Source organism: Lynx canadensis, chromosome D4, assembly GCF_007474595.2.
Source record: "Lynx canadensis isolate LIC74 chromosome D4, mLynCan4.pri.v2, whole genome shotgun sequence".
Taxonomy (NCBI): Eukaryota; Metazoa; Chordata; class Mammalia; order Carnivora; family Felidae; genus Lynx; species Lynx canadensis.
In genome coordinates, this window is record NC_044315.2 from 89,213,066 (window position 1) to 89,229,201 (window position 16,136).

Sequence of the window (16,136 nt, forward strand, 5' to 3'; positions counted from 1 at the left end):
TTAAAAAAAATTTTTTTTAACGTTTATTTTTGAGAGAGAGAGAGAGAGAGAGAGAGAGAGAGAACACGACTAGAGGAGGGGCAGGGAAAGAGGGAGACACAGAACCCGAAATAGGCTCCAGGCTCCAAGCCCTGACATGGGGCTTGAACTCACAAACTGTAAGATCATGACCTGAGCTGAAGTCAGACGCTCAACTGACTGAGCCACCCAGGCACCCCTTGATGTTTTTCCTTTTGTCTATTTTATTGTCTATAACTGAATGTTCAGAGGGCCAAGTTTGCGAGCCTTGGTTTGTTTTTGTTTTGTTTTGTTTTGTTTTGTTTTGTTTTGTTTTGTTTTGTTTTTGGTTATTCGATGTTCCTCCCTTCAAAGCCATTCTAGAGGGAGCTGGTAGTGACCTGCTAGTTTTTCACTGATACACAAAGTGAACTATTTGAGGCTTTTCTAATTTATTTTAATGCTGTGTGATTTTAACAAGTTTTAGACGCACTTGGGAAAATATCTTGTGGGTCAGTTCTTGGAACACTAAGCTCAGAAGGAATTGTGAGCAAGAATTTAAATCAAAAGCAAAGACATAAAATATTACAGACTTCTGGAACAGTAGGACACTCTGTTCCTTGTCTCTTTCGGTTGATGTGAATTGAATATTCAACCGAAAGAGTTAGGCGTGGATTTGGACGCGGCTTTGCTAATGTGACCAAGGACATCTCAAATTGAGAATCCCCAAACCACCCCCCACCCCCACCCCACCCTGCTGAACCTGATCTTTCCACGGTGTTCTTTGAGCTGGTTGTGAGTCTCCTCCTCCCAGCTCCCAGGTCTTCCTTACATCTTGTCTCCCCACCTGTGACGGCTTCCTGACACTTCCCTGGATCCCAGCCCTTCCCGCTCACTGTCTCTGGGTCACTGGGACCTCATCCTTTCTTTTCCAGACCACTCAGAGGTTAGCCGGCTCGCCTCCTTCCTTCACACTGTGCCCTTGTCATCTTTCCTGGGGGGTCGGGAGCCTCGTGTGGTTTTTGCGCCTTTCAAGGTGAAGGCAGTAGTCACTAGCACTTAGTGCCCTGCCGTGACCTCAGCCACCTCCGCAGCCTCATTCCACCCCCCCCCCCAATGTGTGTGTGGACACCTGCGGACACGCACGTGCGGGCCACACCTGACTCCCTGCTTTTCTCGGAACTCCTTGATGTGTGCTGGGCACTTGTTTTGCATACACGAGGTGCTTGGTAAATGCACACAGTGTTTTTCCCTGGTGCCTTTGTTTCCCCCGCGGCAGGTAAAGGTGAGCACGGTCTGGATCTCCATTCCCTCCGAGCCTCCCTTTGGAACCTCTCCCCTTTCTCGCGTGGAGTCTGCTCTGCTTTCCTCCTCTTGGTCTCTGTTACGGCATTATTCAGTGAGCCTTCTTTTGCTATTTTGAGGAAAATCGATCGAGCACCTCCTTTATGCAAAGCACAGGGAAGGAGCCCTGGTATGAGGAAAGAGACCTTCCTCTGGGATCTTAGGTTCCAGTCTAGTCACTCCTCCTGGGAAGGCAGCTCCCCAGCCTCTCTGACACTCCATTACCACCGCTTTAAAATGGGGGTGAGGACTTGTTTTCCCGTAAACCAGGTAATGGGTGTGAAACATCCTGCCCAGAGCTTTGTGTGCAAGAGGGACTTGGTAAATGTTGGTGCCACCGGATTGTGGTGTTCTGGGCGTGTCCTCTCAGCCGTGAGGGGCTGGGTCTGTTCGAGGGAAGGACACTGGTATGTGGGCAGCTGGCTTCGGGATTCCTGAGGCCCTGTGATGGGTAAGATCAGACTGCACTGGGGCTGAATGGGAAAACTCACATTCACTGTGGTTTGTCCTAGGAACAGTTGGGACCCCCGACGGCAGCGGCAGTTGTCAATGAGCTCCGCGGACAGTGCTGATGCTAAGCGTCCCCAAGAGGAAGGAAAGGACTGGGGTGAAGCAGTGGGTGTGGCCCGTGTTGTCCGCAAAGTGCCAGAACCTCAGCCACCTTCTAGGAAGCTTCACGGCTGGGCATCTGGCCCAGACTACCAGGTATCATGGGCACTGGAGGGGTTCTGTGCATGTGATTAGCTTGGAAGGTGCACACGCGTACATAAAAGTCCTAGGTGGACGTTTCTTTCTCCTGTTTTAATTAAAAAAAAAAAAAAAATTGTCTTTGAAAATTTCAAAACAGTTACAAACTTACAGAAAAGCTGGAAGCTGGATACAAAGGATATTTTTCTCTGAACCTTTTGTAGAGTAAGTTGCCGGGCTGACCAGGCCCTGTCACCGCAGAACACGTTGGCATCTATTTTCTACCTCCTGGGTGACCTCAGTCAAAACTAGGAAGGTAGCGTCGATAACCACTGCCATCTGATCCCCAGACCCCCTCCGTCTTGTACCACTTGTGTCGCTGGTGTTCTTTGTACGGAAGAATCGGTGCAGAGTCACATGCCGCCTTCAGTCTAGGATAGCCCCTCAGCCTTCCTTAACGTTCAGGACTTGGACACTTGTGGGGACTGTAAGCCGGTTATTTTGTAGAATGTACCTCAAGTGGGGTTGGTTTGGTGCTTCCTCACGATTAGGTTCAAGGTTTCTGTTTGTGGCTAGAATCTCTCAGGAGTGACCCTGGCTCATTGCCTCCCGCCAGGTCACTGATTCCACTCTGCCCACCTGCTGACAGCCTTCACTCTGATCTCTTGACTAAGGTTATAATGTCTGCCGAACTTCACGCTGTGGGGTTTCTCTCTTCCACATTCGTAATTGATGAGAATTTTGTGGGGAGATACTTTGAGGCTATGAATGTCCTGTTTCTTACGAAACTTCGAATTTATTTATTGATACCAGTGGGTTATGATCTGTGCCTCTGATTGTTGGCTCTGAAGCCCCAAGTATTTTTGGTTTGGCTGTTGGGAACCTCTTCAAGCTGCATCTGTCTTTATGTGTCTCCATCCTTATGGAGCAAATCCCTTGCTTGCTGATTAGACAGGTTGGCTTTTTTTTCTTTTCTTTTTTTTTTTTTTCTCTCTCTCTTTTCTTTCCCTTTCAAAAAAATTTTTTTTTCAGGCCCACCAGGAGAACCTTTCCCAAGCTCATTTTGTCCTTACCCTGCCTTGGTCTGGAATCAGCCCTTGTGATATTGAGAAACCAATATGTGGTCACCAGGAGTGCTCCCTGCTCTTGGGTCCTTTTGGGGGACAGAGTGAGGAAATGTGTGTGTATAGATAGATATGTGCGTGCACACGTACGTACATGTTCGTGTTGTCTTTATTACTTACTCCTATATCTGCGTGGAGAACTATGAGTTCACAGTAATACCTCTGGTTCCACACATTCCAACCTAGTTCTCTCCCACCGCGTATCTGTAACTCCTGTCTCCAACAGTGAGACACCTGTTCCCATTGTCCCCAGTATTCACACTTCCTCGATCAGCTCCCCTATACGTGACCCGTCTCCCATTTCTGCCCCCACCCTCTCTCCCTTGTAAAGATGCCCTCCTCACTCACTCAACCATCCGTGTCGTTCCCCCACTCCCAACCCCACAGATGCCCTGAATCTCCCCTCTAGGCCGCCTCTCCTTATGAATTGCCTCCTCACCCAGCTTGATGGGGCTCTCACTCCCACACCAGCCACATCTCCACACGGACATCCTCCTCTCCCTGCCCGGGTTCCGACCACCTGCTCTTAGCCACCATGACTTCCTGGTGCCAGACGTGCCACACTTCATGACTTCATGACTTTGGACTGGATTGTGCAGGAGGCACAGTATTAGGGGTAGAAAAGGCATTAATTTAAATATATTTGGGGGTAAAAAAACAAAACAAACCTTGCTTTTTTTTTTTTTGAGAGAGAGGGAGAGGGAGAGGGAGAGGGAGAGCTCACCAGCAGTGGACGGGCAGAGGAAAAGAGAGAGAAATCTTAAGCAGGCCCAGCCATGAGATCATTACCTGGGCCGAAATCAGGAGTCAGACTCCCAACTGACTGAGTCACCCAGGCACCCAAAACTTGCCATTTTTAATGCACTTTGCCATTTAAGGGAGTCTGGTTCCATATCTTATAAAATGAAAATACTTTATCTTCAGGTTTGTTTGTTTTTTTTAAATTGAGTACCAGGCACTGTGCTAGGTACAGGGGAAAACAAAAACGAAACAAAATTGACATAGAGCTAGGGCACCTGGGTGACTCAGTTAGTCAAGCATCTGACCCTTGATTTTGGCTCAGGACATGATCTCCCAGGTTCATGAGATCAACCCCCGCGTCGGGCTTTGCGCTGACTGGGTAGAGCCTGCTTGGGATTCTTTCTCTTTTTTTCTCTCTCTCTCTCTCTCTCTCTCTCTCTCTCTCTCTCTCTCTCTCTCTCTCAAATAAACAAACATTAAAAAACAAATTGACACAGACCCATTCTTGGAAATTACCCTGCAATGAATCCAAATTTCGTTCATATATTGGGGTTGGTGAGTATTCAAAGAAGATTTCGTTTTGATCTCATAACAATGTGAATTAACTGAGTCGGGAAAGAAAAAAATGTAGTTTTCTGCATTCCGATTTCTGAAAAGTTCAAGTATTTTGCAGAGCATGGAGTCTGTGAGATGGTAGCTACCGTTAGGGGAGTTCGGAAAGGCACGTCAGCCGTCTCGATGGAAGTATTCATACACTTTGAGTGCTGCTCCTTCCTCTCTGGGAGCACCGGGGGCTGATGGTGGAGGCTCTGTGGTGCCACTGTGCCCAGCGCTACAGAGCGCGGCCGGGGCTGGTCAAGGGCCACGTGAAGGACAGGGCACACGTCGGCCCCAGTTACATCGTGTGAAAGTACTTTCGCTTCCAGGCCAGAGGTTTCTGATCTTTTACAATTGTCACCGTTGTCTCTGGATTATGAGAAGCCAGCTCTCCGGAGGAAAAGTCCTTGACTGCGGTCAACGTGTCGCATAGCGCTTTTGCGGAGGGTTCACGAGCAGACCGGAGAAGGCCCAGACCGTGTTTGTTTATGTTTGAGGACTCGTGACACTTCTGTGCGTCACTAGCACTGAGAATGGGAAGCTGTGTGTTGTGACGGTCACCTCGCTGGAGTTCCAGTGGCTGGGGATCGGTTGAACTTGGCCGTCGTCCGTGCTGGTGCATATTCTGGGTGCTCCCTGCAGATCAGGGAGGAACCTTCCCGGTGTTGAGTGGGCTTCTCTCTGTTGCTGTCCGGTAACTGGTGACCGGTGAGAGAGACTCAGGAGTGGATGAAGTCGCCAGAAGAGATGTTTTTAGATGAAGCGTCACTTTGTAACCGTCGATCTGACTGCATTTTAATTTCTCGTACCTCTTTATTCCCAGAGGTTTCTGTATTTTCACGGGAGAAAGACTAGAGCCGTTTTGCCACTCAGGGGATGAGCGTGTGGTCCCTGCTCCCGTCCAGTAGCCGTGGAGGCCCTTATCTTGTGTGCCCATTAGTGGTGGTGGGAGCACCAGGGTGCTGTTTTCTTTGTTGGTCACCATGCAGAGTGTGGTGCGAATCCTTCCTTGCACACTCACCATCCCGAGGGCCTCCTCTATCCCCAGCTTGCAGTGGGGAGCTAAGGGAGGGAGGGTTGACACTTGCCCAGACCTCACTGCAGGTTAGGAAAGGGCCTGGAGACCCAGGTCCGCGGCGTGCGTGACTGCTGCCTCCCGAAGGTGCTCGGGGATCTTGGGAAGCAGAACCGCTCCCATGCTGGGGTGGCCCCGTCTCCTGGGTTTGGGGTCTGTTGTTCCAGCAGACTTCATTTCTCTCGGCAGAAGTCCTCGCTGGGCAGCGTGTTCCGGCAACAGTCTGTCGAGGACAAAGAGGACAAGCCACCTCCACGGCAGAAGTTTGTGCAGTCAGAGATGTCCGAGGCCGTGGAACGAGCCCGAAAGCGCCGGGAGGAGGAGGAGCGCCGAGCACGGGAGGAGAGGCTGGCTGCCTGTGCCGCCAAGCTCAAGCAGCTGGACCAGAAGCGTAAGCAGGCTCAGAAGGCGGGCGAGGCCCCGAAACCGGCAGAGAAGGAAGCGCCCCGATCTCCAGGCACCGAGAAGGTGCCCCCACAGGAGAATGGCCCTGCTGTCCGCAAAGGTAGGCGCTGGGCCCTTGTCCCATCAACTGGACACCCTAGGCTGTGGGTGCCTCCCTGCCTTACTGGTTCAGCCTGTGGCGGGCAGCTGGAGGGGGCGGGGAAGCACCGGCCGTGGAGTTTCGGCATGGGTTCACATCCCGTGTCAGGGACTGAAACCGGCTGGCTGTGGCCACTCACCTCCCTGGTGCCCGTTCCCTCATCTGTAAAATGGGCTGGAATTAGTACGCACTTTGCCACACGCTGAGGGGCACGTGAGATAACGTACAGAAAGCACCTCGTGCAGCTTCTAGATACGGAAAGTGTGCGCGCTGCCCGCTTGGTTGTCATTCCGTACAACCATTCTCACCCCTGTGGCCATTCTCACCCCTGCCACTGCTCAGCCAAAGATGCGGATAGTGGCGGGCCTCAATGCAAGCCCAGGGTCCTCTGAGTTCATTTAACAAAATCACCAAGTGGGGTGCCTGGGTGGCTCAGTCGGTTTAGGCATCCGACTTCAGCTCAGGTCATTGTCTCACGGTCCGTGGGTTCAAGCCCCACGTCGGGCTCTGTGCTGACGGCTCAGAGCCTGGAGCCTGCTTCGGATTCTGTGTCTCCCTCTCTCTCTGCCCCTCGCCTGCTCGTGCTCTGTCTCTCTGTCTTCCTCAAAAATGGATAAACATTGGGGCGCCTGGGTGGCGCAGTCGGTTAAGCGTCCGACTTCAGCCAGGTCACGATCTCGCGGTCCGTGAGTTCGAGCCCCGCGTCGGGCTCTGGGCTGATGGCTCAGAGCCTGGAGCCTGTTTCTGATTCTGTGTCTCCCTCTCTCTCTGCCCCTCCCCCGTTCATGCTCTGTCTCTCTCTGTCCCAAAAATAAATAAACATTGAAAAAAAAAAAATGGATAAACATTAAAAAAAAAACCAAAATCACAAAGTGGGGCGCGCCGGGGTGGCTCAGTCGGTTAAGCGTCCACCTCTAGATATCTGCTCAGGTCATGATCTCATGTTCGTGGGATTGAGCCCCAAGTTGGGCTCTGTGCTGACAACACGGAGCCTGCTTGGGATTCTCTCTCTCCCTCTCTCTCTGCCCCTCCTTCACTTGTGCTCGCACACGCACACACTCTATCTCAAGAAAGAGAGAGAGAGAGAGAGAGAGAGAGAGAGAGAGAGAGAACCACAAAGTATCTTTGTGACCTTGGGGAGAAGCCCGCCTGTTTGTTAGAGTATGTTTCTCCTGGCCTGGATTCTGAAGGCTGGATCCACACGGCTCCATAAGAGATGTTGAACAGCATTGCACGTCGGAAAGGGCCTTGTAGCAGTTGTAAAGAACATGTTCTTTGTGACCAGCTTTGTTCTTTGGGACCTTCTTAAACGAACTAAAACCAACTCTGTTTAGGAGAGAGGGGCCCGATGTTAGTTTCAGACCCTGAAAGCTTCTCAGGTGAGTCTTACTCATGGTCATGGTCTGCCGGTCCTCGGCCCCCTTCTGGCCAAGGAACACCGAGAAACCGCCACTGTCCTGCCCATCGCCTCTCACTGTGGCCCGAGTGCAGCCTGTGCTGGTGTCCACACTCGCTGAGACGGGCAGTGGAGAGTCCAGGAAGCGGGTGCCATGGTGTGAGTGTGTTCAATTGAGACTGGCCTTCGGGGTGTGTGGGCACCTGCTCTGTGCTCTTCCGTGTTCCCCCTGCGCTGCACCGCTGGGTCCCTGAGGCTTTGCATCAGGGTTTGGGTGTCCCCTGCAGTAAAATCAAGAGTGCCGATGTCTTTTCTACTTCGTTAAAGCTGTAAAGGTGGCTTGAGGTAAGGAAGAAGGGAATTTCAGAGAGTATACAGATGGGAAGTTGTGTGGAGCACTTGCTACCGGCCTTGCATGGATTGTCTCCCTTAAGGCTCACAAAGGCCTGTGGGATGGACAGAGTGGCTGTCCTCCCTTTACAGATGAGGCAACCAGCCAGGGGACGCGTGCTGACTTGGTGGCCAGCACGGCCTTTGGCTGCATTGACTCATGTCGCTCCGATGATGGCTGTGGGCTATCGCCGAGCTGGTGGCTGCTCTCTCATTTACTGGGGTCCTTTTCAATAGAACCCTTCTCTTCTGGAACCCTGGTGGATCCTCTGACCTCTCGACCCTTAGCTCTCTCTCACCTCTGAAGCGATGGCGTCGTGGGGAGTCCATGACCTCGTGCACCGTCCGTGCCAACGAGAGCAAGCGTTTGCCGTAAACGTTTGACTGGCCCGGCTTCTGTGAGCTCACCGCAGCCGTTTCTCTGGTTACTTGTCCTCTAGGCTCCCCTGAGTTTCCTGCCCAGGGAACCCCCAACACGTTTTCAGAAGAAGCCCCCGCGGCTCCTCCGGCTGTGCCTCAGAGTGGCGGCGGTGAGGAGGGCGCCAGGGAGGCTGGGTCCCCTGCACAGGAGTTCAGCAAGTACCAGAAGTCTCTTCCTCCCAGATTCCAGCGCCAGCAGCAGCAGCAACAGCAGGTAAACAGATCGGACTGCTGAGTGTGGATGTCCCCTGTCTCCTCCTCTGGTCCCCTCCCCCTTCGATGAAAAGAAACAACTCAAATATCCCCATCACTGGCACGGATGTTAGGGGCTGCACCTGAAAACTTACAGCCTTGGAAGATCATCCCTGGCCGTGTTTTGTTTTTCCGAGTGATTTCTCCCGTGGATGAATAGAACGGTTGTTGGTGGCGTCTTCCCTCGTCTGGTGTTGGTGAGGCAGTGGCAGCGGGGTGTGCACTCACCCAGTGCAGTTTCGCTGAAGAGTGGTGTTTTCGTTCAGAGCGGTGCACTGCAGCCTGTCCATAGGCCAGCGTTGTCCGCCCTGGGACCGTCCCAAGGAGTGAGGAAGCCCGGGAGGGCTTGGAAAGCTGGCAGAGAGGTGTACTAGCTTGGGATAAGCACGGGGGTTTGTAGGGGTTCAGTTGAACTGCTGTGCATCCTGGTCCTAATCGTGCAGCTTCTCGGGTCGAGTGTGGCCTCAGATGGCCCAGGAACAACGAGTACCGGCCTCAGAGGGGCAGCGAGGGTTTTGTGGCACCTGCATTCTGGTGGATCGGCGTTATCAGTGTCATCTTTATTAGTGTTTTGTGAACTTTAAAAGGGACCCGCTCTTCGCCCCAGAGAAGATTACGTGGGTGATGGTTGTAATCGTACCGATCTCTGGTGGCCAGCTGGAAGCACCGTTGGTGATTGTGTGTGTTCCAGGAGTGATAAATGAAGGAACAGATGATTACTGATGAGCAGCACTCGGGTGGGAAACAGATGAAACGTGGACATCACGTAGCCCAGCAGCTAGATGTGCAGTAAATCATCCTTAATAACAACGATCCCGGTGCAGAACATGTGTGCCTTAGGGACACAAATCAGGAACTCCAGCGTCTCCAGCCTTTTCCAGAATCTCATTTAGTTGCCTGTAAAACCTTCACCCCAGACCCTCCTTCCCCTGGGCCCCTATGGGGTCTTCCGGAAGCTCATCAGGTCCTGAGCGGTAAACACGAAGCTGTGTTCCTTGTGTGCTTTGACGGTGTTACAGTGTGAGCCAGCACTGTGCAGTTACTCCCCGGCTTGGTGGAGAACTACTGACCAGAAAGGTCTCTGGGGTGACTCCAGCCAGACACAGCAGCGAGAGCTCCTGTGTGTAACGCTTCTGGGGGGCAGGGGCGGGTAAGTCCTTCTTCGGGAAGAGAAAGGAGTCTGAAAGCACCAGGACTGCCGAAGGAGCCTGGCAGACAGACTGTCTGGTCAGGTTCCCTGGGGGCCTGGGGTCCAGACGGAGGAGGAGCTCTGGGCGGAGGCCCACAGAGCCGTCCTGGGAATCCAGCCCGGGCCTTTTTGTTCGCAGATGGGAAGGGTGCGGCCCGGTCCGCTTTTCTTGTCTGACTCTGCACCTGGGTCCTGCCGGAATGCTGATTCTGGGTGCACTGGAGAGGGCAGCCCCGGAGGTCACTGATGTGAAGGGGCAGGGCTGGAAATGAGCCCCCACGGGGTCTAGGACCAGATTTTGAAGGTTTTGCTGATATTCATCCATTTGTGCCCTGGATTTTCTATGTGCCGTGACTGGTGGTAGGCCGCAAGGATACGACAGTGAACCCGGTGTGTAGTTTCTTACGGTTTTGTGAGGGAGACCGGCAGCTCAAAATGATCACCCGTTGTCAGTGCTACAGAGGTGAAGGACCAGTGCTGCAGAGCAGAGGCAGGGGCCTCATCTCGTCCAGGGACTCGGGGTGGCTGCCCGGAGGAAGGGCGTTTTGAGCGGAATCCTGAAGGAGGAGCAGGGATGAGCCGGGATGCAAGGGAGTAGGAAGCCTCCTAGACGGAGGGCCCAGTGTGCAACCAGGGCCCCATGTGGGCAGGCAGTCGTGTGCAGTGAAGCTGGTGGGTGGTCGGGCAGGTCACGTGGGGCCTGGTGGGACTCGGGCTGTTCCATGGAGAGCTGTGGGGAGCCATCCGAGACTCCTACAGCCCGGGGTTAGTGTGCCTGTGTGTGTGAGTGTGTGTGTATGGGGGTGGGGTGGGGGAGTGTGCGTGTGTGTGTGGTGTGTATGTGTGTGAGAGTGCGTGCATGTGCGTGTATACACCTGCACGGTCTCTGCCCCGAGCGCCGGTCTGACCTGTTCTCTCTCTGTCTGCTCAGGAGCAGCTATATAAGATGCAGCACTGGCAGCCCGTGTACCCCCCACCTTCCCACCCACAGCGCACTTTCTACCCCCACCACCCCCAAATGCTGGGCTTCGATCCCAGGTGGATGATGATGCCTTCCTACATGGACCCACGGATCCCGCCCACTCGGGCCCCAGTGGATTTCTACCCGTCCGCCCTCCATCCCTCGGGTAAGCGAGCCCCAGTGGGCCACGCCAGTGGAGTCCAGGACGGTGTGGTGTTCGGGGTGTTGCCTCGGGACTTAGGCCCGCCCGGGTCCGGTCCGGCCGCTCCTGTAACTCACGTGACCAGTCTGAGTTTGAACTTTGTTGTTGGCACCATGAGGGCATGGATAGTACCAGTCGCAAAGAATTACTGGGCAGAGTCTTTCTGATGATGCGTTATATGTTGTTTTAACTAGTTCTGATGTCCCTGCAACGTCCTTTTGTTCCTCTTTCCTTTTTTTTTTTCTTGTTTCTTTCTTTTTTTTCTTACTGAAGGGTATCTCTCTTTCCATTCTTAATGTTTTTTTTGTGACTTCTCTCTTTTTTTCCTTGATTTCTCCTCCCCATTTTTAAAATGCCATTTTTAAAAAGCCACTTTTGGGTTTCTTAATTCTTTTATCTTACTTGGTTTTTATTTCATTGATTTTCCTCATTCATTCCTTTGAAAGTATTGTACTCTTTTGTAATTGCGTTGAATACTTAGCCCAGTAATTTCTGATTTTTAGATGTAAGTATTTAAGTATTACTTTAGTTGTAAATTGCTATGAACAGGAGTTTTAAGATACAGCATTTTTGTTACTGTACAGTTTTCAGTGCTCGTCAGATTTTGATTTGTTACCTTTCTTTGGTTGATGGTTTTTAATAGTATGGCATAAATTTTCCAAATACAGAGTTTTAAGAATATCCGGATGGTGTTAATTTCTAACGTGGCTGCTTTGTGGTCAGATACCATTGTCTGTATGATCTAGAACAGGGGTCAGGAAGCTTTTCTATAAATGCCAGATAATAAATATTTTGGGCTTTGAACAGCTACTCCATTTTGCTGTTGTAGAACAAAAATGACCAAAGACGATAGTGATTGAACAAGTCTGGTCGCTTTCCAGTAAAACATTATTTTTAAAAACAGGTGGCGGGTCAGGTTTCACTCAAGGGCATTCGTATGCCAGCTAGCTCCCGATCGAGATTGCTTGGTGTTTTGTTGAGATTTTTTTTGTAGGCTATTACATACTCTTTATTTAACATTCTGTGTTTTCTTGAAAAGAATATTCTCCAATTGGATATGGTCCATTCCATCGAACTTGCTGGCTGTGCTGTGCGAGTTTCTCTCACATCCATCACGATTTGTTACCCCCCACCCCCAATCACTTACTAAGAGGTGCGTGAGAATCTCCCACTGTGACTGTAGGTGTGTTGAATCCCTAAGCCTGTCGGGCTTCGCTCTGTCTGGAAGCAAACAGGTTTGGACTGATGTATCTCGTTCTCCTTATCCTCACACAGCACTGTCCTCCTTAACTGTGCTTTCCACCTCTCCTGTCCACTGTGTCTGATACTGATGTCATCATTCCAGGTTTCTTTTGATGAAGATTCATTTGGTATCTTTTTACCATCCGCCTCCCTGAGCCCTTTTTTGCAGGGGGCGTTTGTAGGTACAAGATGCGTATGGTTTTACCCACTCTGAAAATCTGTGACTGTAATTGCCAAAGTGCCTCTCTTTGGATTTGGGGGGATTATGATATTCGGATTTTCTGCTGTCCTACTTTATACTTTCTGTTGATCCCACCTTTCTTACTTTTCTTCTTCCTTTTTTTGGATCAAGTTTTCCTATGCTTCCGGTTGTTTTACTTCTGCGTGCTGTTTGTACTGTGTTCGTGGTTACGTGACGTTCTGAGACGCACCTGTGACTGGCATAGGCTGATGGGCGTTCTCACCCTTCACCCGAGCTGATTAGCTCATCAGTCTGTCTTCTGAGTTCTCCCTCGAGTTTTAGTTGTTTTTATGCCACCAAATCGGGCATTGTTTCTGTTGCTTCCTGCAGCCTGCTTCTGCAGACTCGCCTGTCCCTTCACTAGTTCCTTCCCGTGTGTTCCATCTGGGTGCGATACGCTTCTTTGTGAAGTACATTCTGTCGAGTTCTTCAGGAAGTTTTTCTGGCAGTAGGTTTTCTTTGCCTGAAAAAGTCTTTATGGCACCCTTTCTCTGGCTGGGTGTAGAATTCTGGGTTGGCACGTCTCTTTTTCAGGACCAGGAAGGTAGTAGTCCATTTTCTTCTGGTTCTGTGGCTGCTCAGAGTGATTCGTTTCTGTGCAACCCACTCTGTGTTCTTTCTGGCTTCTTTAAGATCTCCTCTTTCCTCTGTGGTTTCGTCTCCCCGTGTTGTGTCCATTTTCTCTCTGCTTGTGTCCAATTTCTCTCTCTCTCTCTCTCTCTCTCTCTCTCTCTCTTTTTAATTTTATTGCCCAGTGAGTTTTTTCAGTGACTATATTTTTTATTATTGGAATTTCTTTTGTCAATTCTAGTGTGTGTGTGTGTTTGTGTGTGTCATGTTTTTCTTAAGGTTTTAATTCCTTTTTTATGCTTTTAATAACTTAAAACCTGATTTCTAGTATTTATTCTGTTATCTGAAGTTCTCAGGCAGGTAACCCTGTGGGCTCACTGTGGGCTAGTGGTGGGCAGCTTCCCACACATGCTGGGAATTTTGGATTGTGAGCTCATTTTCAACAGAGCTGTATTTGTTGTGGGGATCTGGTACGGCTCGAGTGGAGAGTCTGTCTCTCCAGTTATGTTTTCTCTTGCCTTCCTAGAACCCCTTGCTATTCTAACTTGGGAAAATTCTGGACCACTCTTGGGGAATGCATCTAAACCCTCCTCCCCACAACCTGCATGAAAGCCAGCACAGTTATACATTCCTAGCAGCTAACTATTCTTCCCTAACTGGCCCAGGCCAGGACACAAACTTAAGTTGTTTCCCTGTACTAAAGAGCGTGTGTGTGTGTGTGTATACGTGTATATATATATGTGTGTGTGTGTATATATATATATATATTTTTTTTTTAATATTTTTATTTGTTTATTTTGAGAGAGAGAGTGAGCCACCCATGTGAACAGGGAAGGGGCGGGGAGAGAGAAAGAATCTCAAGCAGGCTCCACACTGCCAGTGCAGAGCCTGATGTGGGGCTTGAACTCACGAACTGTGAGATCATGTCCTGAGCCAAAATCATGAGTCAGGCACTCAATCGACTGAGCCACCCGGGTGCCCCAAAAGAGCATGGATTTTTAAATCTGCCTTTGAATTGAGGGCCTCTGTCTTGAGCAGCTTCTCCTTGTGCAGAAAGCTCCATCCCCTGTGCTGCCGGGGGTCAGAGTCCAAGCCCATGGTTACTAGGACTGACAGGTGTATTCCCCTGCTCCCCTCCAGGAAGCACCGGCTTGTGGCGCTGGCCGGTGGCTGTGGTTTCAACTCCCTGGGGATTTCCCAATTTCTTGGGAACCCAGCTCTGCAAGTGATATGTGTGATGACCTATTCTGCCCCGCACGTTTGTGGTAGCAGGGTTTTCCAGGTAATAGGAGCTGTGAAAAGAAGCCAGTGTGCCTCATAATGAGTACTTAATGAGTGGTGTGTAATTTCAGGGTTCCAGAGAGGGTCCCCACCGACTGACTCACACTAACTGTATGTTGGAGTCACGTATCAGTGGCATTTGAAGAGGGCGCTCTAGAGCTAAAAGAAAGCTTTAACGCACCGGCCTAACGCAGAGCCGTTTTCTGGCCAGATTATCTCTGTGTAAAAGCCACACAACATGTGTGTATGCTAATAAGCTCTGTGAAGAAAGTATCTGAAAAATCAGATCTTTTTCTGTCCACAGACTTAGGCCTGATGAGACGTTTAATTTCTGCACCACCTCCCTCCTCACTCTCCCCAGGTTGATGGACGTGGACAGATAGGCCACGGTGGTGGGGAGGGGGGTGGTGGCACACTTTCCCCTGCTAGCTTATGTCTGGAGGGACCGAGGTGTCCTCTGTGTCTTAATCACCTCAGGCCCGTTAAACAGTTTATTGTCATCTGTGCACCCCCATTCACCGTATAAAAACGTGGAGTGTGGCAGTCAGTCCTAGGGCTAGAGATAAAAGGAACTGGGGCACCTGGCTGGCTTGTTCAGGAGAGCATCCGACTCTAAATGGTCTAAGGGTTGTGGGTTTGAGCCCCATGTTGGGTGTAGAGATTACTTAAAAATTAAATCTTTTTAAAAATAAATAAAGGAACTGATGGGGGCACCTGGGTGGCTCAGTCGGTTAAGCGTCTGACTTCGGCTGAGGTCACGATCTCACAGTTAGCGAGTTCAAGCCCCGTGTCGGGCACTGTGCTGACGGCTCAGAGCCTGGAGCCTGCTTCGGATTCTGTGTCTCCCCCTCTCTGTACCCCTCCCCTGCTTGTGCACTCTCTTTCTTTGTCTCTCTCTCTCTCTCTCTCTCTGAAATATAAATAAACATTAAAAAAAAACAAAACTGAAACCAGAATCCCTTCCTAAGGCTTGCTGCTCGGGGTTTGAAGCCTGCAGACGGCAGCTCTTGGTCCGTGTGCCTCTTGGCCACACGGCTGGTCTTCCTCGCGCCTGGGCAGGAGACCTCAGCGTCCCTGCCCGCACACAGACCCTCGTGGCCGACGGGTTGACCTCTCTAGCCTTTTGTTGACATGATGGGCTCTCTAGTTAGATATTTCCAGTTTCCATTTGCCAGTTTGAGGCACTGTTCAGCATGGGGTCCTGAACCTGGGGCGCAGGTTGGACTTCACAGGTCTTAGAATGGATCCGCAGACCCCTCCCGTCGCGTGCTCGTGCGCCTTCAGAGGTTCCGTGTTGAGAGAACACGGAGGGCTCGGCGATGGCGAGCAGGTGGGGTGCTGTGTCCGCCTGATGGGGTAACTGGTAACCACGGTCTCCCTCGGGCCTTGGGTTGCCCCCGAGGTTGGAGTGCGGCTCTCTGCGCTGGCTGATGTGGGTGATTCTTTGCCTGTGCCTCCTTCAGGACTGATGAAACCCATGATGCCCCAAGACTCCCTCGGTGGGACTGGCTGTCGCTCTGAGGACCAGAACTGCGTGCCCCCGCTGCAAGAAAGGAAAGTGGCCGCCCTCGATCCGGCCCCCGTGTGGAGCCCAGAGGGCTACATGGCGTTGCAGAGCAAAGGCTACTCGCTTCCGCAGCCGAAATCAAACGACGCTTTGGCCGTGGACATGCACGTCAGGTGAGCTGGAACTCGGCCCTCCTGGCCTGCAAGGGAAGGCAGGATGTCCAAATCCTGCTCGTGCGGGGCTCCGGGAGGGGGCGCTGTCCCCGCAGGCAGTGTCCTCCGTGGACGGGGAGTACGAGGAGGTTTGCTGGAACGCTTTTGTGTGAGAGGCGCTCACCTGCCGGCGGGGCTGACGGCCGAGGAGAGGTCCTGGGTCA

At 51.4% G+C, this 16,136-nt stretch overlaps 1 protein-coding gene across 12 annotated transcripts in view; it reads left to right on the forward strand.

Annotated features, from left to right (window-relative positions):
* PRRC2B (proline rich coiled-coil 2B) overlaps positions 1-16,136 on the forward strand; it is an 86,288-nt gene that overhangs the window by 49,861 nt on the left and 20,291 nt on the right. For all 12 annotated transcript variants that reach the window (XM_030293617.1, XM_030293618.2, XM_030293609.1 and 9 more), the window contains exons 11-15: positions 1,854-2,046; positions 5,755-6,070; positions 8,336-8,529; positions 10,688-10,883; positions 15,717-15,933. In XM_030293617.1, the coding sequence (XP_030149477.1) occupies positions 1,854-2,046; positions 5,755-6,070; positions 8,336-8,529; positions 10,688-10,883; positions 15,717-15,933 (1,116 nt within the window). The remainder of the gene's footprint in view (positions 1-1,853; positions 2,047-5,754; positions 6,071-8,335; positions 8,530-10,687; positions 10,884-15,716; positions 15,934-16,136) is intronic.